Below are 24061 nucleotides of genomic sequence, written 5' to 3'. Positions count from 1 at the left end.
TGAAACAACTTACCGCAATACGCTGAACTTCTCTGCCCAGATCCAGTGCCAAGATTCGCTCAGCCCAGCCCGCTCCACTACCCTCTGGCCTCAAATTTGTTCCCTAGCTTCCTGACAGGAATGTCTGCTGCTACAACAGAAACATGAGCATCCCCCCCATCTCCCCCCCCCTCCAGAGCACGGACAGGTAAGAGAGACTGTGCCAACAAAGTCCTGGCTCTCCCAGTTGCCCAGGCACACCAAGCACAACCCAGGAGAGTGGAGGAGTTAACACCCCAGGTGGCAAAGCTGATCAATAAGGGTCAAAAATGGGAAAGAGCCAACAGAAGGATAGCTCAACCTCCCCTCCAACCCCAAGATGCAGCGTTCCTGAGTGGCCTCCCTGGAGACACACAGGAAGACTGAGAAACATGCTGGGTTTTGTTGTGAAGCTCTAGCCAATTTAATAATGTACCGATTTATATTTGGTCTCCCTTCCTTTAGGCCTGGCTTCCTTCCTCCCCTCCAACCCCCATTCCCCTGGGATCACACCCTTAATAAAACATTAGCCGGCACTGTAACTTTCGCCCCAGGCTCTGTTTTCTAGGGAACCTGAGCCTCTACAATGATTGGGGCTCTTCTATAATGATGAGCTATTACACTGCGCGGTAATGAAGCGATGGGCTCCCTCTGGGTTTCAGCCCTTAAGGAGACACTTAGGGCTGTTCATCCAGAGAGTGTCTGAAGTGTAGTGATTAAGAGCTCAGACTCTGGTGCTGGCCTGCCTCATTGCTCTACCAGGGCTATGAAACCTTGGACAGTCTTTTAAAATCTAGCTTTTGTTTCCTCATCCATAAGATGTGGATAGTCGGGGTACCCACCTCATGGAATCCTTGAGAGAAGTAAATGACTTAATACTTATTTAATGCTTGGCATATGACAAACACACAATGTGAGTTACCTACTTATTCCTCTCGCTGTCTGATCATAGACAGGGTAACGGAGTTACTTATCACTGTTGTTATTAAGCCTTTTTTATATCAATATCTCTGCTTTGCAATTACTAAAATACTGTAGGATAGGTATTGGGAAGTCCAGCTTATTAGAATTATGTGCAAAGTAAAAGTAAATAAGGTCTGGGGAAAAAACAAGAGTTCAGGTATGTCAGTGCAAATTCTTTTTAAAGGCTATTTACAAGGCCCCCAACAGCAATTTTTGCTTCCATCTTAGTTCTTGAATTATGAAGTTCTCAGTTAGCCAGGTATTGCTATACATTTTGCAGTCGTGGCATGTGACTGTGGAATATAGAATTCTGACTTAGTATGAACACCCTTGAGTGCCTGAGCTATCCTACTTCAGAAACACAAGAATTTAGTGACCCATAAACGCAATTCTCACGCACTTCAATCCTGATTATTTGCCCTCTAGGCTAAAACTACAGACAGATAGGACTACAACTGCATTTTTCGCAATGAGAACAATGTTTCATGAAATTGTTATCCTAAACCGAATCACTGTTTTCCTTTCCAAGCTCATTCAGTTTAGCCATGTGATAAACATTCCTTTAGAAGTGTCCTGAAAAGGTGAGAAAAGAACAGATTAACTCTACCCAGGTCTGGGGAGAGATGTGTGATCTGCATGAGGGCAGGTGTGACCTTTCAGGAGAAGACTTGAACTTTATGCTCCATATTCACGACTTCGTTTAGGATCTCAGGGTCTCATACAGGCTCGAGTCTGATATATGATCTCCCGAGGGTAGAATGCTCTATCAAAGCTGACCTCAAGTCAATGTGTATTTTTAATAATTAGAGGGCTTTATCAGGTTCCAGTCCATGAAATCAGAAACATCTTACCAATGCCAGCAGCCCATGGGCAGGGAAATTACTGGGAGATGCGCTACTGATATATTCATTAGAATAGTCATAAATTAGATTATCTATAATAAATTTTAATAATAATGTGGACATGATGGTTCAGCGAAATCTCTCAAGATTTAGGGGAAATCCCCAAGTCATGATTTTAGGGTACAGATAATGAGTCTAAATGAAAGAACGCCAACAGTTACTAGGACAGCTCTCAAAGGCCCTTTTTATCTGTTTCCGGATCCTGGTGTATCTTACTGTTGAATTCCTAAATGGGTGTTATAAAGGAGTGGGCCCAAGGAACAATGCAATTCTCTTACCCGCCAGCTGCTCCAAAAACGCAGTGAGCCCAAGGCAGTAAGCTTCTTGACCTTGCAGATTTCTTAGTCTTCAAGTGCTGCTTTGGCTAATGAGCTTCCAGAGCACCTCCTCGAGATAGGGAGCCGGATCCATTCACATGCAACCTAGATCTTGTATCCTTTGCACTGTCTGTCTGCTGATTCAATAATACCCAAGAGGGATAATGACCTTAAACCTGGTGCAGGTGTCTCAGGCACCAGTCTTCAAATCAAGGACTAGGCTTTGAGGCAGGGGCCAGCTCAGTCACTCTCCCCACTGACCTTGGAGACTTACTTCTCTCAGAAAAAAATGTTCACTTACTAGCAGCGCTAGGCAGATGCCAATTCAACATGAAGCTATCAGACTACCTTCCAAGCCCCAGGGAAGACCCTAGTGATGTTTACGTGGTTATACATTTTTATATATTTTTTTGCAAAAGGAATATATTTCAACGACAATAATTTAAAACTTCTTTCTCTTACCCCTCCAACTTCTCCTCTATTACGTTTTGCATCATCAGGTGGAATGGCTGTAGGCATAAGGCAGAATTGAGTTAAGGATACATTTAGTTTGCATTCAGTGGCATATATTTACATGGTTCTCCATCAAATCCAGCCATAGACAAATTGTTGTTAGCCATCTCAAGTGCAGGAATGGCTTCCAAAAGCATTCTTACTACCTACTGGACTGAGAGATCCAGCATTGTAGCATGGACATGAAAAGACTAGAACTTGTATCATTATATGAACATATCCTGTGGTGGTCAGGTTTATGATGACAATTATGGCCGGGCAGGGTGGAGGGGCAGAGAGGAGAAACCAAGCTCGAATGTATGCAGCCAGAAGCTAGTCTGGGGAAAATTCCCCAATCATTAGATATCTACACTCGTAACTGGAAGACTTGGTTCTTGCCTCTAGAGTCAAAATGAAGTTCTCTCTCGAAATGCAGCATACAAATTATAAACACACCATGATTTTTTGTTGTTGTTGATTAGAGTATTTCCCCAAAATGGAAATTACTGGACTCTTTAAGTTTACAGAGCACAGACAAGTAGCAGTATTAGCAGCAAAGATGTCTGTTATAGTTTATAGGAAAAAAACTCAATAGAGATTGTTTTCAAATTTGACAGCAATGTATAATATTTACATAGCATTACCAATAACAAGCCACAACCACAGAGTAACATGTCTAAACTCTCAACAATAAAAAACTAATTTCAATCAACCAGCACTGGAGAAAAACGAAATAATCTTTCTGTACTTTCTGTAGAAACAATTGCAAAATTGTTATCACGTGAAGAGGCAATCAAACCAAAAAAGAAACCAAAAAATGTAAGGGAAAGAAAGTATTAGAGAGGTGGGTCAGGAACTTAATCAACAAAATATATTATTTTTCTGAGTTTTGTGATATTTGTGGTGTTTGTTGACTTTTAAACTTAAGAGTTGCTATGATTTCCTTCCTCAGTTCAAACAAATACAGTAATTTTGTAGTCATAAATTTGTATCCTCTTTTCTCAAAGCAGGCACCCCAAGATGATACAAGGTATGTACTTCAAGCCTCACAAAACCTGGATCTGTTTCTGGGATTAGATATTCCTTGACAATTAAGCCTGGCTTATATATCATCATCAACTCACTTTAATGCTCTGGTTATCTCTCATACTGTCTTGTCTCCAATTGGAATTTGTAAAAATCATCCCACAATGCCAAAGGGTGATGCTGAGGCCACAAATAAACATGATGAATGGTGAGCACAAGGCACTCACTTACTTTGTGTCACTTATGCATCACGCAGTTTGTAATTACATGCTTTTCTGTCTCCACTGCTAGCCCTTGACTTAATCATCTGTGCATCCTTTCTAGTGCAAAGTACCCTGCCTACAGGAAATCAGTGAACTGCAAATGTGGGAATGAGGGAAGAAAAGAGATGGCAAGAAAAAAGGAAGGGAAATGGAGGGAGAAGAGGCAGACTTTTCAGGAAGCAAGTGGAGATAAAAACTATGAAAATTATTTAAGCTTTATTTTATAGATGTTGGGGGTAAACCACAATGGCTTTATATTTTCACCATGATATCTTTTAGAGTGTGTGTGTGTGTGTGTGTGTGTGTGTGTGTGTGTGTGTGACACCTTAATCTTTCAGCTTAATTCCTTCAACTTTTATTCACTTTTTGATGCAAGATATTTCATATTCAATATGTTATTTTAGCTCAGTATTATTCTCACCAACATACTGCTTTTTAAAAGCAACTAGAATATTAACTATGTTATGCAAATGAAAATGTGAATTTAATCACAGAGAGTGGCCCTAGAGGAGCCACTAAATCCTCCAACATCCAAAGAGAAAATTGGAGACTCCTATTATATTCAATAATTCGTATACCGGTGCCCAGAATTTAATATAAATTGAATTGAATCCTACACACAACTCCTTGTAGATTCTGTCTGTCGATAAGACATGCTTTTATAAGAACCAGCAAGCGAAAAATACAGACTACAGGCCATTTTCATTTTCATTTCATTTTCTTTTCAATGAAACATTGTGAATGTAGTGGCATCACATAAATATTTATCGAACCCTATAATTCTTTAAAATGTAACAATAAATGACAGTATCCTTCAACGTGCACACAAAACACCTGCAAAAACATTTTTTAGAAGATTGAAATGAGATGCAAGCTATCCGAAATCAGAACCGCTAATAGATGAAGTAATCATTTGATAGTCTTTGCAACCTCTGCTTACTGGACCTCTGAGGTCTTGCTCTCTGTTAACCAAAGAAATAAAACCAATTCAGTATCACTCGGCATTGGGGACTGTGACACGACGGGCCAGGTAAGCCACTGAAAACTTCCCTTATTGATACAAAAGGAAGATGAGTTTCAGAGAAAAGAACCACACAAGTTTTCAGGTTGTTGGCTTGCCACACTATTTGTATTTCCTCTTCATGGTGGTCATTATTTTATCATTTACTAGTTGCACAGGGATAATAGCAGCTCAAACTTGATACACAACGCAGACATAATTACAGATTTGGACCAACAATCCTCTACTAAAACCTAAATTGCCTTCAGCCAACAGTTAAGAAAAGGTCAAGAAGAAGGCACCTGCTGAAAGGAATCATAAAAGCATGCTGTTCATTATTTTCCAGAAGCTTCTAATCCTCTCTCCCACCTGGCTTACGTGATAACTACTAAGTTCATCTGAATGTTGTGCAGTGTTCAGGGCTCCTCTGGGAAACATTATTTTTCCCTTAAATAATTATAATCCAAAGTCTAGAGCTAAAGTTAAAAATCCAGGGCCAAGAAAAGTTTCCTGTCACTTGATCATTCCTTCATTCCTCTGGTCCCAAACGGAAATTTTAAGGGCAAGCTTGGGCCAAAATTCAGTGAGTCTCTTTTGACTTAGATAGGTGGAGGTAAAAATATCACCTTGGAAAAGAATGAGGATGGAAAACACCTTTTAGTCTGGAATTGTCAGGAATTGCACCAAAACCTCCAAAAAACATCTGTCTTACTCCTCAGCTTGTCAAAGAGGAGTTAAGAGGCAAGTTTGGAGGAATGAAGCTGGAATGATTAACAGCCATCCATAAGACAAAATAGGATTTCTGACATCTCTGAATATAAGAAAAAAGAAGCTTGTGTATTATTACGTTGTGTAAAAGATGTGCTACTATGGGAATCACCCATCTCTTTAAATACCTAGGCTAGCACTAACAGTTTCTGCAATGACAGAAAGCTCCTCATTTTTCTCACAATACAGATTTTCCTGTTCCTAGTTTTCTAGGAGGGAAACTCCTCTTGACTCTCTGATGATTAAAGACTACAGATAAAAGAATACTGGACTTAGCACTAGCGCTAGTAAACAACCCTTCAGTTGAACTAATAAAAGCTACTCAGTTGTAGGACTTTATTCTTTCCTTGGCCACTAGCTGAAATGTGCCCTCTCTCTGTAGAAGATCAAGGTACATCACAACATTTGAGAGCTCGACAGATCCTGGTACCACATCATCCAGTCAAAACCCTCTTCTTCCCCTGTGTGGTGGGAGAGGGTCTTTGGCAAGGGAAAAATTATCTTCTCATTGTAGACAATACATGGAAAGTATACACTAGGCAGGGACACAAAGTCCCCTGGTTTCACTTTCTTTCTTTGCAAAATGAAAGCATGGGTAATTATGATCTCTCGACTCTTCCTCCCAGCCTCTGGTGGAATGTGCCAACACACAGGGCAGCACCATAGAAATTGGTCCTAACAGGATTTGCTGGAAAACATCAGCCTTCGAAATATTTTTTAAATATATTTAAAATCTGTTTTAGAAATACTTACATAAAGAGTATTTTATCAGTCAGGGTCCTCAGAGAAGAGACAGCACACTCCCAACTGGGTCATTGAAAAGCATGTAATAAACAGGCTATTTACAAAGGTGTAGGTAGGGTTTAGAGAAAATGATGCAATACTCCAGGACTGGTAACACTGGGGAGCTGTTTCTACCCCTAAGAGGATACAGCCAGACCACAGTAACCACTGTGGAATGAATCAAAGGGATAAATACCCTGACCTAATTCTCTTCTTCTCGCCATCCCCAGTGGCAGAACTGATAGATGTCAGAGAATAAAGGAGCACACGGGCCAAGGAATTCAGGCACCTGGACACAAAGCAGAAAGATGGGTGGAAAATGGTTCTGGAGAGGTAGATGGGAGAGAGCTAGTACAGATACTGAGCACAATTATAAAGTTATATTAATTTATTGTTGGAACAGTATGTTCACTGAAAATAATAATTAGCTTTACAGTGTTTAGAAAGTGTGAGATGCCTCTTCTGGGTGTCTGTGTGAACCCAAATACATGTTAGGTCTCCTAAGCCTCTGCAGATTGTACCAAAACATTTGGAATAAAGAGAGCATCCTATGCTCACATGTGTTGGAGAAATGCTGGCTGCAGCTGCAATTTATAGAAAGGTAAATATAAATGCACATGTGTTGTGCATGTGAGCTTTCTCTCCTAAGACACCAGATGTGTGGGGAAAAAAAAAAAAAGGACACACGCTGTGCCCATCTCCTGCGACACTGGAACGAGACATGGGTAGAAAGCATTTTGCACAGAAATTGGCACACAGACAGCGCTCAGTGAATGGTAACCATTGCCACCATTGCCACCAGCATCACCACCTGCAGCTGCCTTCTGACCTGTTGGGTGGCCCAGTAAACTTCCCACCATGGAAGGCAGAAGTCTTATACCTGTAGCTCTCTGGGTCACTAGTGCCCAGCCCTGGCCCTATGCACAGGGAGTACACAATTAACATTAGATTATAAGACAGTGGTGAGGAACATGTGGAATCAGGAGAGCATTCTAGGCTCACATATGCTGGAGAAATGCTGGCCGCAGCTTCAATTTAAAGAAAGGAAGTATAAATGTATGCTCTGCCAGGTGGTATTAGTATGCAGGAATTCTTCACTCCTCACCATTCCTCTGTAAGAGAAATATTCTCTGCCCCAGCTCAAAGTTGAGCTTGTCCCCATTGCCCACTTCTGCTAACGGAACATGGGCCAGGTCTGAGCAGGAGTTTTAAGAGGCACAGCACACTTCCATCAGCCCTCCTGAGCTTCTGACCTCTACCTGGAGAACAGTATCATGTCCCAGACAGGGGGTACTCCTTCGCCTGGGTCCTGGGATGGGTAGGCCTGTGGGGCAGGCTATACACTTCAATCCACCGTTGCTGCTTCAACTGCTGCCCCGGACTTGGGAGCAAGGAGAAAAACTGTTTCCATAAGCCACAAGATTTTGTGGTTGTCTGTTATGCAGAAATACCACACATGCTTAACAAAGTCACTGCAGCATGCTAGGGTAGCAAAGGGGGGAGCTCACATGAGATTTGGAGTCCACTGCACTCAGTTCCAGTCCCAGCTCGGACAACTCCCAGATACGTGACCCTGATTGAACAAGCCTCGGGAAAGCCTACTTGCTGGATTCTTGTGACAATTAGAAAAATCATGAGCCAAGCACCTCGCACAGTGCCTGGCACATAACCGATACTTGGTAAACGAAAGAAGTAATATAATTAGCAGTAACGCACAGCCAAAATACCTTACCAATTATCCACAATGAATATGCTGAACTAGAAGCTGTTCATCCCAATTAAAATATTTCTTTAACTTCAGGTAAATAAAACAATAAAATCATTGCTCAAGTTTGCAGCTTACAAAAGACTCTAACAGAAAATCACAGTTTAAAAAATACAACATGCTCTTTCTAAACCTTCTAAAACTTCTGAGTAGTCAAGAATATGAATTCCTGTTGTGTCAGAGAATAAGAATGCATTCTTTGTGAAGGAAAAATTATTAAATTGCATCTTCCAGACTAGTAATTTAAATTGTGATCAAATCCACTGTAGCTGGGGGCCTCCCAGTTAATCCATTTACTGTGAACATTATTAAACATTTATTAAATGCCTGTGCATGGTAAAAAAATTTCAAAGGTAAGGTTTTGTTCGCTGAGCACCTGCCCCCCAAAAAAATAAAGAACATAAAACTACTAAATGGATCAACTACTCCCAGCCTATGCAGTTTCACAAAACAGGAGCACTGCGATTACTGAAACATAGAAATAGATTTTTGATTCATCGGGAAGGCATTCAGAAAACTATCACCACTAATGAATAATAGAAGATTTATTTGGATTGTAAAACTTGACTAGAAAAGAAATTTATCTAAAATATGAGCTCAATTTCCTGCCTTTCAAAAGAATAAGGAAAAGGACTTTACAGCAAAGATACAATCTGGTAGGCATTCTCTAAGGAGCCCAAGTAAATTCAGGCTGGTGTTTCCAAGCCACAAATAGAAGGAATGCTTGGAGAGCTTAAACGAAGATCCCCCTGGGGCTCCTGCCCCACACCTAGTGACTCGGGCTCTTGGGGAAAAGGGCCCAGGAATCTGCATTTGTTGACAAACTCTCCAGCTGATTCATGTGCACTCCTAAGTTTGAGAACCACTAGACAATGCAAGCCATTAAATAAACTTTGGCAGCTGACTTAAAAGTTCTTGAAAGACAAAAACAAAACAAAACAAAACAAAACAAGTTTAGTCCATTCCATGCCAAAGGACCAAACGAAGACAACAGCGTCTGGACTTGAGACTCAGTAACAGCTGCAGGGCTAAACAGCCATTCATTCTGCCAGCAGGTCAAGCCATGATTTTTCGCACTTGGAGGCAAAGAGCTGATGGATGCTTCCGCAGTAATGCAAACCCAACAGCACCATGGTGATGGCTTCTCCTGTTGGACATACATTTGCCAAAATTCTCCTCAATCCCAGCATCCCGCTGGCACAAGTCCTGGCAATCATTCCTCATCAGTTTCCTGGGCTGGCCAATTAAAATATACAGAAGGTGAGAGGGGAGGATGTAAGGTGGTTAAGGATATTATATGGAAATTCTAAACCTCATAAAAAATTTCAACATCCAGTCCTCTAATGTACCTAGAGAAAAAATAGTCTTGCTTTCCAAGAGAAGGTAAACATGATATGTAAGTGTGTGACCTCACTCAACTCACTTAGCTACACTTTAACCTAAAAGGGTTAATGCTTATCAGAATGAGCATTTTAAGTCACAAAGCAATGTCAAAATGTAAGTGGCGTTATTATCATCCATAGCAAAATGTACTTTATACAGTCCAGAATCTAAAAGAACAAAGAGCAGTGAGTTGGTTTTTGTTTTTGTTTAACAGAGGCAAAGGATACCAAACTCTTGGCATCAAGAATTATAAGGAAAGCTATGTCATCTGACGAAACTATACACACATTTTCTGAAATCACACCCAAGATGAGAACAAAATAACATGGTACAAATAAGGAAAATCTAGGCCACTCTCACCAAATTGCTCCTGCTCGTCTCTGCACCAAGCTACACCAACATGAAACTTCCAAATAAAAATAGCTCGGCGTGGCTGATGCAGTCCTCTAGGGAGCAGTGGCTAACGATTCCCCTGACACCTTCCTGTCTGGCCTACCTCACCCACAACCACCTGAGTTCCTAGGAGAAGCTCTCTCACTGGAGAGCCACAAACAATGAGACGAAGAGGAAAAAGGAAGGGCAACTAATGGCCAGTGCCATCGGTCAATGGACCCAGGGCTGTAAGGACTTTGAAAACTGTTTAACACTTATTGCCTAATAGATCTTAGATCAACACCAAATTCAAGTATATCTGGAAACAGGAGGAAGCCCATACGTGTCTTCAGGTGACAGACGGGGTACTATACTGCAGTTACTTGGAGCTGAGCATGAAACGAGGCTCCAAGTTATCTCTCTTCTCTGCATATCAGTTCACGACTTGATGATTATTAGTTCTACCTCATGGGGCAGTTGGGATCTTTGAACAAGAGCCTACTATAAAATCCTTCATATGGTGTGGTCCCCACCTTAACGACTCCATGAGGTCATTAGTGGTAGCAAAGTTTAGCACAGAGTAGACACTCAGTAAACATACTTCCCTTCTCACTTTGTATTTCAAAGATGAAAATATATTCCACTTGGAATGAAAAATGATACTTAATAAAATAGAGTGTGTGTGGCTAGATCAGAACCTAATTTCCTTGACATTTATCTTTTCCTTCATTATGGCTATGGAGACCAATTTTACAATTTACACTGGCCATAATTAGAGCCGTGTATATAAAAATTACAGTTTAAATTTGTGATGGTACATACAGTTTTGTAACTTCTATCCAGTAGTTAATCCTGTTTCTCAAGTCCTTTTTCCACCACTGTAATAACACTCCCATACACACTACCTGCTTTAATCATCATTATCATTACTGGGAACAAAGTACCCTGTGAGTGTTGCAAAAAATGAGTTGATATATATAAATGTACCTTGAAAACTATGAATAGCTAATATTACCATTTACTTGAGAATAGAGAAGACACAGCCCCTGTCTTGCGATGACTACAATCTGTAGAAAACACACAGTGCTAATCAAGGAACACACACACACACACACACACACACACACACACGTGCACATGTCTGGGCACATGTCTGTTTAAAGACAAATAACAATAACAAGAATAGAAAAACGTGTGTGTGTGTGTGCGCGCGTATCTGTATCTATGAGGAAAAGAATAAATAGGTGGGGGACAATGAAAATATTGGGGCGATTTGTCCCATATTTGAAAATGTTTCTATAAAACAATCAATTCTCATGAATAAAATCTTAAAATCCATTTTTTATGAGTAAAATCCACAACATGCCCCCTCTAGCCTCTCATGAAAACATTTGTAGACGCACACTGCCGCATATTAACCGAGTCTCTCCAGTGCAAATCCCTGTCGTTCAAAGGCCAGATGTGCCTGTGAAACACGAAAGACCAAGCAACTGCTACCAAACCACTTCAGCAAAGCTTTGCTGGGAAGGGAAAAATCAGTTAGTATAAGACCCATTTGAAAATCCATTTCACACTTCTAATTTAAAGCCAATTCAAATGTAATTTACTTTATCAGAGCCCTTAATTTAGTGAAGGTCAGAAGTGCAATCAACAGAGGTGAAAATTACTTATGCTTATCAGAAGATAACCTGGTAAGGGTGCCGAACAAGAAAGCAAACAGGAAACAAGACTCCTATTGAAAACCATGGTTAGAACCACTTATCAACATGTCTTCTTACAAACCAACACGTTCTGACGAAAAGCTTTCACTTGACTCATCTCTGCACCAAATGCAAACTCATTTGTCATTCTGTTTCAGTGGGAGAAGATTCCTTTACTTCTCCAACATTATAACTCATGAGATGGGAAACAACACTCTGGTACAAACTAGTAAACTTACCGCTCTCGTCATCTATATTGAACCTTCCGAGACCACTGCCGTCCCTGATGGAGTACTGGATCTCTCCATCCCTCCCAGAGTCGTCATCTTGGGCAGCCACCTGCAGTACACTTGTTCCGATGCGTGAGTTTTCTTGTACAGATCCAACCACAGCAAAGTCTGGGAAGTAGGGAGTATGGAGGTTTTCGTTGACATCGACTACCTCCACCTCAACAAAGGAAACAGATGACAGAGAGACCGGTCGCCCTTTGTCTTTGGCCCGAACCGTGAGGTTATAGAATTGCTGCTTTTCATAGTCCAGCTCTTTGCTCAAGCGAATGGCACCACTTGCTTTATCTATTTCAAATCTCCCATTATAGTCATTGACCAAAGAATAGCGCACTTGACCCCCTAGCCCAAGATCCGGATCATGGGTCTCCAGCCAAGCAATGACAGTGCCAACGGGGAGATCTTCAAGAACCTTCACACTATAGCTACTGGGAATGAAAGCTGGGGAACAGTCATTGACATCATCCAAAAAAACCTTAAGAGTGACCACCGAAAACAGCTGCTGGCCACTTTCTGCCCTGTCTCTGGCTTCTATTTTTAAAGAGTAGTTCGCTTTAGATTCCCGGTCCAATTGGTCGGCTACATAGACAATTCCAGTTGAGCTGTTGATAGCAAACTGCTGTGTATCCGTCAACACTGAGTAAGTCACTTCACCATTAGAACCCAAGTCTTTGTCTCTGGCTTCCACTTGAATTATCTCAGTGCCAATACTTGAACTTTCGAGAATGTTAACTGAGTAACTGTCTTGCAGAAAAACTGGGCTGTTGTCATTAGCATCCTCCACATTGATGGTCAGCAACCTCCATGAAGATTTTTGTGGGTTACCTAAGTCATAGATGGTGATATTAAGGAGATAGAGGTCCGTGTGCTCTCGGTCCATTGGCAGAAGGACTTTAAGCTGCCCAGTCTCCATATCGATATTAAAGCAACTGTCCGTATTCCCATCAGATATTGTAAATAGCACCTTCCCATTAAAGCCAGAGTCGGCATCATAGGCTTTGATCTTCAGGATGTTGGCCCCAACGGGCAGATTCTCCTTCACAGCCACATCAGAAGGAAATGACTTGTCAAAATGTGGTCCTTGCCTATTAACTGAATAAAAGTCAAGAAATCCATCTTCCAGATTCAGTTTCCCATTTGCTTTCGCCTTAATGAGTAGTTTCTCTGCCAGCTTTTGAGCCACACGAGTTTCTCTGCAACTGAAACTCTTTGAAGACACCTTCCCATGTAGGACTGAAATGTTCACAGACATGGGGTCGGCAAAATTCTCTCCATCGGTTGCTGTAATCCTGAGGGCAAAATTACCATTTTTGATTCCAGAATTCATCAGTGACTTTTTAAGCTGTAAAACACCAGAGTCTGGGTTTAAATAAAAGAAACCAAGCTCATTTCCAGAGATGATTTTGTACTTTACAAGTTCAAGTTCATCAATATCAATTGCTGAAACAGCTGTGATATGACCCCCAACTGGAAAGTCATAGGAAATAACTCCCTGGCAAGCCACTTTCTCAAAGAGAGGGCTGTTGTCATTGACATTTCCTATTCGAATAGTCACATTTACTTCACTTTCATGGCGGTATGGCGAACCCCAGTCAGAGGCTCTTACGATGAACCTGTAAGTTTCTGGGGAGGATTCAAAATCCAATTCTTCAGTTGTGCTAATAACACCTGTAAACTGGTTAATGGCGAATGGTAACAAATTCAGACTGGCAATACTATAGGTGATGTACCCATTTTCTCCTTTATCCTTATCGGACGCTGAAACCATCAGAACACTTGTGCCCACTGGGACACTTTCATTCACAAAAGCATCATACAGTGGCTGCTGAAATTCTGGGGTATGGTCATTCGCATCTTCTATCCCAACAGTAACTTGTGCTTTCAAATCTCCTTCCTTGTTTGTCACTCCCAGCTTATAAACCTCCTTCTTAATAGTATTCAGTGGCTGTGCTGTGACAATCAGACCTGACCGAGGATTGATTTTGAAGTACTGTGCATCCTCACCGGGAGATAATTTGTATTCCACATCTAGCGGTTCGGGACTTAATTTTACTATAGCAACCACGACACCAGGAGGGGAGAATTCACTAATGCTCACATGATACATTTCTTTTTCAAATTTAACTGGGACGGTGTCTCTTTGGGGGTTGGCAATGTGGACGATCTTCGCTGCTGAAAATTTCTGAGGTGACCCCTTGTCTTTTGCTTGAAGAGTGAGATTGTAGCCATAAGGAAAACTCCTCCAGTCAACCTTCTTTCTCTCCTTAATCTTGTACTCGTTCATCCACCTGCCTTCCTTAGCCAGGAAGAACTGATCTAGAGGGTCCCCAGCCACAATGGAAACAGACTCAATCTCTCCATTGGCCCCCTCATCTAGGTCATCGACTGTCACCACCGCATACGTCGGCTCTTTGTCCAGCGAGAAAGGAACGTGAGTGACCACATGGAGAGTTGGGGCGTGTTCATTTACACGTTCAATGTGAACATAAAGCTTCGCAGTACTGCTCACTCCGTTGTTTCCATAGAGTTTCATCCCCCGGTCCACAGCCAAAATCTCCAGATCGTACCTATTTTTTTCATCATAATTTAACCGCCCACTTAAAGAGATGACACCACTTGTGGGGTGAACTGAAAAGAGATCAACTTTGTTTTTAAAGTAGTAGTAGAATTCTCCATTGGAGCCGATATCGGCGTCTGTGGCGGTCACCTGGGCAACACTAGTCCTTAAAGGTGTGCTTTCTGCTATTGTAACAGAGTACGTTGTGGGTGAAAACAAGGGTCGCAGATCATTCATATCTAAAACCTGTATGTTCACTTTGGTCCATGCTTCCAGATCCTCCCCTCTGACAGAACCTTTTACTATCAATAAATAATTGTCCTGAATCTCCCGATTCAATATGGCCGAATTGCCACCTTTAGTTCTTATTCGGAGGAAACAGAAGTCTGCAATGATGACTTCCTCTGCTTTGAAGAAGCCTTCCTCGTCTCCAGATACAATTCTGTATTTGACATCCCAGGACAGGTCTATTAAGGTGATGCCCATTCTACCCTGGCTGTGGACATAGGTCCTTGCGGCTGAGTTCTCACACACGGTAGCATTGTACACGGGATGCGTGAAGTGGAAGCCAAGGGGCCCGGTCCCCGGCAGCCCCTGGGACACCGTGGCCAGAAGCTTGAGAAGCAGGAGGATGAGGCAAGAAGGGGGAGGCCGTGTACCCACACAGTATCCCATAGTTACATCCATCGTATCATACCTCCATCCTGGAAGGGGGGGGGAAGAGAGAGAAAAGATGAATTAACCTACAGGAAAGTGGCAGAAGGTATAGGAACTCGATGTGATAAAACAGTGCTTTTTAAAAACTTCATTATAAAATCTTCTTACCAAAATGTCAATACGAGAAAAAAAAATTAAGAGAACTCACTAGGATTTAAAATTGTTTGAGTTCTTTAAATCACACTTTAATACTGTTGCTGAAATTGTTCATCGGTACAAGATTTCTTGCATTCTGAAGGTCAATTTAGAATTATGTACTTAGAAGCCTTAAAAAAAAATGCATCTACCTTTCACTTAGAATTACCTTCTAGGCAGTTACCCAGTGGAAGCAATTAGATATTTACTTTTAGAAGTGTACATTTAGGGGCGCCTGGGTGGCGCAGTCGTTAAATGTCTGCCTTCAGCTCAGGGCGTGATCCCAGTGTTCTGTGATCGAGCCTCACATCAGGCTTCTTCACTGGGAGCCTGCTTCTTCCTCTCCCACTCCCCCTGCTTGTATTCCCTCTCTCGCTGGCTGTCTCTCTCTGTCAAATAAATAAATAAAATCTTTAAAAAAAATTTAAAAAGTGTACATTTAAGGTACCGTTTAAAAGACAAAAGAATTGAAAAGATACTAGCTGCCTATCAATCGAGAGTCAAATAATTTGCAGTGCATTCATAAAGTGAAATACGATGCAGCCATTAAAATAATTATTTCTAAAATGTACATTTTGAAATGTGGTAAGATGTAATGCTGAGTGGAAAAAAGATCATAAAACAGTATGGGTGGTTATGATTGTATTATTACTTACACATTTCAGTGCACAACTTCAATTTTACATTTAAAAAGGATTAACTGTGTTGTGGGATCTGGGGGATTATTTGCTTTTCTAATATTTTTTCAAGTAACATTGTTCATCCATGGTTATATAATTACCTTTATAACTATGAACTTTTAAGGAAACACTTATAAGGCATTAGCATCAACTTTTGTTGTGCTGACTTTAAAACTGACCATGATTTATACACAATTCAAAATCATGAGGCTGAGAATTCAAGCCCCCTAGAAGCACACATGACATGATCTAATTCCATCGAACTAGTCACTGTATGATAAATTTATGGCATCTCTACGAGGTTATCTCCTTTCTGGTTTTAAACTAGTTCCAATTACCAGCTATCAGCTGAAAAATCTCTTACAAAAGTTTAACATCTTAAAATATTATCAATTGCTTTTGTAGTTCATAAAACACTTTCATACCCAGAGTTGGCAAGGCACGTGTTATTATACACTTTTAGTAGATGAGACTAGACAACTTCATTTTCCTAGTAGCAGAGTCGGGATTAGAACACAAGCCCTCTGCACACCCCCCCAAGGCTTTCTCATTTCTTTTTTCCAACTGTGCCTTACAGAGGACTCTGAAGCCGATTTCTGGGCACGCATTTGCTTGGTTCCACGGAAGATGAAATATGCCTTGCTACTGTCATCTGTTGAAGCAACACAGGAAACGGGAGTAGCAAGTAGAAAGAGTACAGTTTAATATAGGGATTTCATAAGCAGAATAGATGGTACAAATGAAAAGTGGAAAGATGAGATAACTTTTAATAAAAGGAAAGAAGTTAATTTCACATGCAACTGCTTTGGCTGTCCGTCCTTAGGAAGCGGCTCACATGGTAAGTGTGCGAAGCAGCGAGTCAGAGGCTCAAAAATCCTGCCCCGGAGAACGGAGAGCCCCACGGGGCCAGTGCATTTAGTGCTGCCTCTTTGTGGAGCACCCTTGGCTGATACAGGCGAGTGACAGAGCCCTCCTTAGGGATCGCAGACGTAAACCAGCAGAAGCTTTATTAATACCATGTATAACTCAATAGACTCTTATTTCATCATCTGAGAATGCTCCAAAGTAGAGGAGGTATTTTTAGGTTCACTATGAACATAATGGAATGAGACAACGCTCTTACAGGAAATGACCAGAGGCCATGGATAGTCTCTCAACGTAGAAAACTGGGGTTACTCCCAGCATCTCCAGGGAAATACAAATTCAGTTTCCGCCTTATTTCCCACTAGCTCTTCTATGCCAAGGGCACAGCCTACAAGCATGGTTTTGTTGATACGTTGCCAACGGAGTCTGGATTCTGTGGTCATCAGGGAAGAAAACAGCCCTGATGGTAATTTCAGCTCAAACAAACTTTTCTTAGTCCATCTCACATCCCCATTTTCGACCCTGACTGAAGAGAGGAGCTGCGTCTGTGCATCGATCTATTACCAGCACCCAGCACTACGCCTCCCACGCAGGAGACACACAGGACATAAACGCACTGATGTAACCAGGGGCCCAGAGGCCTTTAACATGTCAGTTTCCAAATCCCAGAAAATACTCCCATCTCACTTCTGAAAACAGAATCAAGAAGTTATATGAACTCAAGCCTCAAAGATCATCTGGTTTGATCTCCTGAGTTTACAGATGAGGACACCGAGACCCATAAGGATAAAGAGACTCACTAATACCAGGTTCAAGACCCCCAGGTCAGAGCTGATACCACATGGAAATGTGTGTCAACTGAATTAGCTTTTCTTTGAGTTATGTAACAATTTTAGGGCTGTGGTTTATCATCACTTTGCAGGGATCTTCGCCTTCTGACACCTTGTTAATCTCCCCGGTGCTACTCCCTTCTCTAAGTTGTTAACTGTAAGTAAACATTTAAGTGCCCGGAGGGACATTTACTTCTAGAAACCCTTCCAATGAATCCTTCACAGCACAGAACGCTGTCATAATATGAAAAATCATCATTCGATTTAACTCTTCGAAAGTTGGAATGTTTGCATACTGAGTTTTTCTTTCAGCAGGATACACTGCTGCAATTTTTTTTCCTTATAAAACAGAGTCAGTGGTCTTACATGCAAGTAGAAAAACACTACAAACCACGCTGAAATGGGACAGTATTGTTGTGTACAGAAATTTGGATTTAACTCCAAAATCCTGAGCAGGACTAAGCTTGTCAGCTTCAGTTGTGGAGACCAAAATATGTCATCGAGTTTCGGTATCTTTATTTTGGGGGAAAAAAAAAGTCCTATCTGGCTCCAACTATTTTTAAAACCTGCAGTTTTCTCCATTGATTTAGAAAATAAATGAGTGCTGAAAGTGAGGAATTCTGTAAAATTCTGCAAAGTAAACACCAGAATATGATTTTGGCTTCCTCTTTTTTTAGCATGCTAAGACAACTGTTAAGCTATTAAAAAAAAAAAAAAAGTAGTGTGCTTTTCCACACTGAAGCCAAGCTATTTGTGAAGCCAATATGATAGTTATGGTGTTTCAGATGCTCTGCACACTGATTTATTCTACTGCTTCTGGATTATTTTAAACAAAGCACTTAGTTCCCAACCTCAGAGCCTATTTTCTACGACTTAGTAACATAATCAATATTTTTGATATAATCTCCAAAGAAATCATCAAGCCATCAATCTTGGAGACATTTATTTTTCAGAGCAGTTGACTGTGCCTCCCCCCGCCCCCCCATCCTGCCCTGTGAGCTCTGAGAAAGACTGGATCTTAGCCTGAGACTCCAAAGGGCATGCAGAGTCTTCTTTCCAGGAATGAATACATTCGAGTGACCTCTGGGGCAGCTCACAGTTCTTACAAAGGCCACCTCTCTGGGAGAGCCTGGACTCAGCAGAGTGCCTCTGCTTGCTCAGGTAACCTGGGGAAGCTGTTTTCTGCCATCATTAAATGGGCCTCCTTAAATCGCTGGGATTTCTGAACACTAGAAAAGGCATCTTGCAAGAACATTCTATTTTCACCCCACCTCTTCTTTTTTTTTTTTTTTTTAGATTTTATTTATTTATTTGACAGAGAGAGAGACAGCCAGCGAGAGAGGGAACACAAGCAGGGGGAGTGGGAGAGGAAGAAGCAGGCTCCCAGTGGAGAAGCCTGATGTGGGGCTCGATCCCAGAAGGCCAGGATCATGCCCTGAGCCAAAGGCAGATGCTTAACGACTGAGCCACCCAGGCACCCCACCACCCCATCTCTTCTTATCTTGTATATTTTGAAAGGGTTTTACTGGCACACAGAGAGGGTGCTTGGGAAATGTGCTATGATAGGCTGTAAAACAATAAACAAAGTTGGTCTCTGAAGGGCCTCCCCTTCCCTGGCATCCTTGATGAAGACCACTTGTGTTAGAAGCTGTGTGGTGACTGAGTCAGAAGCTAACACACGGGCTGTATGCACAGTGATTCCAGTACACATGCTCCGGCACCTGACTGCCTGGGTTTGAATCCCAGCTCTGCCATTTCCTAGCTGTGTTACGTCGGGCAGGTTATTTAACCTCTCTGTGCCTCAGTTTCTTTTGCTCACAAATGGGAATGATAGTGCCTACCAAAAAAAGATTTGAGTTAATAAAAAGAAAGCACTTAAAACAGTTCATGTCACATGCTAAGTTTACAATTGTTAGCTATTATCCTTAACTAAGGCAGTTTTTAGAGAAGACAAAATCTGTGAGTCAGGAGATAGGGAGGGCAGGGTTTACAATCTCCTCTGACTCTTCCTTTCCCAAGAGCAAAAGGCCCATGCAAGGTAAAGGAAAAGATGTCTTTTCTTTATGGAAAGCAAATGATTACTACAGCAGACCCCAAGGTCAGAGAAACCGGACTTGAATCCAGGCTTTCTCACTGACTGGCTGGGTGACATTGGGCTAATACTTAAACCTTTTTAAGTCTCAGCTTAGGGATTAGAAGAGCTCCCACTGTCATGTAACAGGCTTACAAGTGTGTCTGGGACACAGCAAACATTCCATAAATATTAACTGACATTACAATTACGAAGGCGTTCAGAAAAAGGGATCCAAAATGGAAAACAAATGGAAAATGAGCTAAGGATAAAGGGTCAAGAGGTAGACCATCCCTGGGGTAGCCCAGCCCTAATAAGAAAGCCATCCTTTCACAGACCCCAGACGCCCACCCTGGGCTGGGGTCAGTGCCAGAGAAGGCGTGTACCTCGTGGCCTGGGTCAAGCGCTGTGGCCGCACCTCTGTAACCGACTCCAACGCCTACACGGGTACGTTACAACTCAGGAAACTGGAGCTGCGTTAGGAGTACTCCTCAGACCTGGCATTTACTTGCTGAGGCGTTCTGGCAGGATTTCTCCTTGCCATGATGAGTCCCTGCACGGCCAGATACGGCCAAACCCCGTCTTCCAGAGCAGCCTATTCTGATACTGCTCGAATTACCGTCCTCGTGGTACTACTTTATGTTCCGGGTCCTTGCTCGTGAGATCAGTTATAGACTGTCTGTATGACACCTCTGGGAATAAAGTTTTACTCTCTGGCTGACGCTAATGGCTGCCTGAAGGGAAGAAAAAGTGTTTACTCTGTAGTTTTCTTAATACAAACCACTGTAGCTAGACAGTGCAGAGGATAATATACTAGGCGCTCAGGTCACAGATGATTCACGTCATGTCATTATTCAGATTCTCTATGATATACTGAACCAGGGCCATGTAAACTCACGGGGTTTCACAGTCTCAAGGACTGTAAAATTGTCTAGCCCAACACCCTAGTTTTAAAGTGGAGGGACCACATTGGGAAAGGTTAAGTGATTGGGACAGGGTCACACGGCTTACCGGTAAAAAAGCTAAAACTGGACCTCAGGTCTCTCCTGTGAATGTGACCCACTGCTGCCGCCTCATTTAAGAATATGGGTCTCTACTTGTTCATCTCTACGGATTTTATTCATCTTCTTAGATTGAACTAAAATGTCACCTGCTCTATGAAGCAATCCCAGAGATTCCCATTCAAAAGTGAGCTCCAGTCCTTTTTTTTTTTTTAAGATTTTATTCATTTATTTTAGAGAGAGAGAGAGAGAATGTGAGTTGGGTGAGGAGCAGAGGGAGAGGGAGAGGGAGAGGGAGGAGAGAATCTCAAGTGGACTCCGAGCTGAGCACAGAGCCCCACACACCACCCTGAGATCATGACCTGAGCTGAAATCAAGAGTTGGTCGCTCAGCCAACTGAGCCACCCAGGTGCCCCCAAAGTCAGCTCCGGTTCTTAAGCTGTGACTCCTAAGCTTTAGAGAACATCAGAATCATGGTAGGGCTGAGCTCCACCTAGAGTTTCTGGATCAGTTGGTGGAGAATTTATAGTTCCATCAAGTTCCCAGGAGATGCTAGTCCTGGCACAACCATACTCTGAAAAGCACTCTGAACTCGTCTATATTTTATCTATATGCCCCTCTCTGATAGCACTTTCTTCCTTGTATTAAAGTTACTTGTGTGTGTTTTTAAACTACATACTGGACAATAATCTCCCTTATTTCCTCTTCTTACAGTATCTATCTAACAAAGTGCTTGGAAAAGGCAACAATTTGATGAACGTTTGTGGAGTAAAATTTGTCTGGTCAGCATCCACTGGAACACATGCTCCAGAGACAAGAGCTAAATGAATCATTGGACAAATCAGGAATTATGATTATAAAACTTACGGACCCTGGGTAAATAGCTAGCCCACCATTTCCCAAACTGTGTCCCACGGCACATTACTTTATGACATAGCAATAGGTATGCAACGGAAACAACATTTTAGGAAATGCAGGTTGAATAAAGATAAACAGCTTTGTTACTTTAGAACTTCTTGGAGCCTTTCGTATGCTCCAAAATAAACATTCCCCCGCTCCTGTCCTTAGTCGCCTCTAATAATTTACCCTGCTTTGCTTTCTCCTTATGAAAGCATGGTGTCTGCTGTGTATCTCCAGTAGCAGAAGCATAGTTCCCTGGCACACGGTCAGGATTCAGTGAATACCTCTTGCACACACAAAAACACTATGTGAACTGTGATTCTAAGGTGTCTGATAACATGCACAACTTCTAAAATCTATTTCATCACGAATTTCCTCCCCATCCCCCCACCCACATAACAGCCACCTGTGGGAGAAGAAAGGGTGTTTTCTGGAATACAGCTGGGGAGACACTGATTGAATCCAAGCTAGACACTGTGGCCCAGACAGGTCAAAGAGCTGCCTGGAAAGCTTCGGAGGTGGGATGTAATCTCAGGATTCTTCAGACGAGTTCATTATTCTTCCTACACCGTATCACTGGGTATGGATTCTCATTTCAACTAAGCTGGGAGTTATCCCTGAAGAAATGGCTTCAACACTTGTTATATAAACACATCTCCGTGTTTCAGCTGAAGAATGAGACAACTGTTCCGTAGCTGGCTATGCTCTTCTGTTTTCTCATTAAAAAGAAAAACAAACGGGTGCCTGGCTGACTTGGTCGGTGGAACATGCAACTCTTGATCTTGGGGTCGTGAGTTCGGGCCCCACGTTGGGTATAGAGATTACTCAACAATAAAATCTTTAAGAAAAACAGCAGTTTCAAAAACTATAAATAACAAAGACTGGCATGAGGGAAAGAGCCTTATCAATGTTAAATCATCACCCGCATAGTCTCATAGTTTTTGTTATCTATTTTCACTAAAGTCCACGGGGGAAAAGCAGTTTGCCAAATCCAAAATACTCTTGAGACGTAAAACCTAAAACAACGTTCATATTTCACTCCTCCCTGGAAAATCCTGCTTGTCTCCTTGAGCCCCAAGTCTAAGCAGAGCTTTACAAGGATATGATATCACCTCCTGTCAGTCTAAACAAGGACAAAATTTCCAAACCCAGGCCTCCGGTTGGTTCTGCCAACCAGCCAAGCAGACCATTACCCAAACCCAATCTTTTTCATTATTATAATACTGTAAATTCTCATTTTTTCCAGTGGTGCAAATCTTTCTATTGTCTAAAAGTGTCTCTCAGGAGAAAAGTCAATCAGCATGAAGCAAGTGTAATGCACGGTGGTTCTGAGAAAAATGGAAGATTCAGCCACACAGCGGCAGTGTTATGAATACCCTCCTATATTTTCTCCCCAGGTGCTAGAAATATTTCCATACAACACTGGTTAATGTCAAGTATCATTTCATCAGTAAATGCTTCAAATTCAGGGGTAATTCAACCAGGGGCTATCAGAAGGAAAGATTAGCATGTTGTTCAAGCCTTTTAAAAAATCATTTCTCCCTCTGGAGAAAGAAATTTGTCACGGGGTAAAAGAAAAAAAAAATGTATGGAGAGGATATAATTTGCTCCTATGCTTGGCTGTCTAAGAAAATGTTCCAGAAAAATGCATGATTTCAATTTTTCTCTGGTGGGCCTTGCTGACAGAAACCAAAGGGTAAATACATTAGTATTCACCTATGCTCAAGATTTCTTTAATAAAAAAAAAAAAAGGAAAGAAAAAGAAAAGCAAGGGAAAAAAAACCTTTTTCAAATAACAGCATTTACTATGGAATAACTGCCTGACAGAGAATAGAATCCAAACACTTTCAAACAGAACAACGTCTTTAAACAGTGTTCTGTCCAAGAGTTAGGAGGGCAGAATGCAGGTGAGAGGAAAAGCTGCCCTCTGCTTGCAACATTCTGATAAAATCCACATTTACTGCTGTGCTAAGTCCCTGCGGCCTGCCCTATTTCCAAATGTTAACATCCTTTTAGCCATCCTGATGGCCGTTCTCCTTTAAAAGTGATTCTCCTTCAAGGTAAAGGGTATTCTACAAAGTAAAATCAGGAGTCAGGAAAACAGAATATGGGGGAGCTACCCTCAGCACATCCCTTTCCTGCCATGGTAAGTGGTGGTAATGTCAGGGCAAGAGGAAGTGAATACGTCTGTGAAAGGGCTGGGGGGGGGGGGGGGTTACACAGAGCTCCAGGACCTAAATGAGGGAAAGGAGGTATCGGTTTCCCTT

The 24061-nt window shown here is 41.8% G+C and overlaps 1 protein-coding gene across 1 annotated transcript in view; it reads right to left on the bottom strand.

Annotated features, from left to right (window-relative positions):
• The window catches only part of FAT3 (FAT atypical cadherin 3), a 635693-nt gene that overhangs the window by 482370 nt on the left and 129262 nt on the right, over window positions 1–24061 (bottom strand). The window contains exon 2 of the mRNA XM_044386515.3: window positions 11992–15300. Coding sequence (XP_044242450.1) covers window positions 11992–15283 — 3292 coding nt within the window. The 5' untranslated portion in view covers window positions 15284–15300. The remainder of the gene's footprint in view (window positions 1–11991; window positions 15301–24061) is intronic.

Source organism: Ursus arctos, unplaced genomic scaffold (assembly GCF_023065955.2).
Source record: "Ursus arctos isolate Adak ecotype North America unplaced genomic scaffold, UrsArc2.0 scaffold_22, whole genome shotgun sequence".
In the NCBI taxonomy this organism is placed as follows: domain Eukaryota; kingdom Metazoa; phylum Chordata; class Mammalia; order Carnivora; family Ursidae; genus Ursus; species Ursus arctos.
Note: the sequence above shows the minus strand (reverse complement) of the source record. Positions and strands in the feature narration are given on the sequence as shown.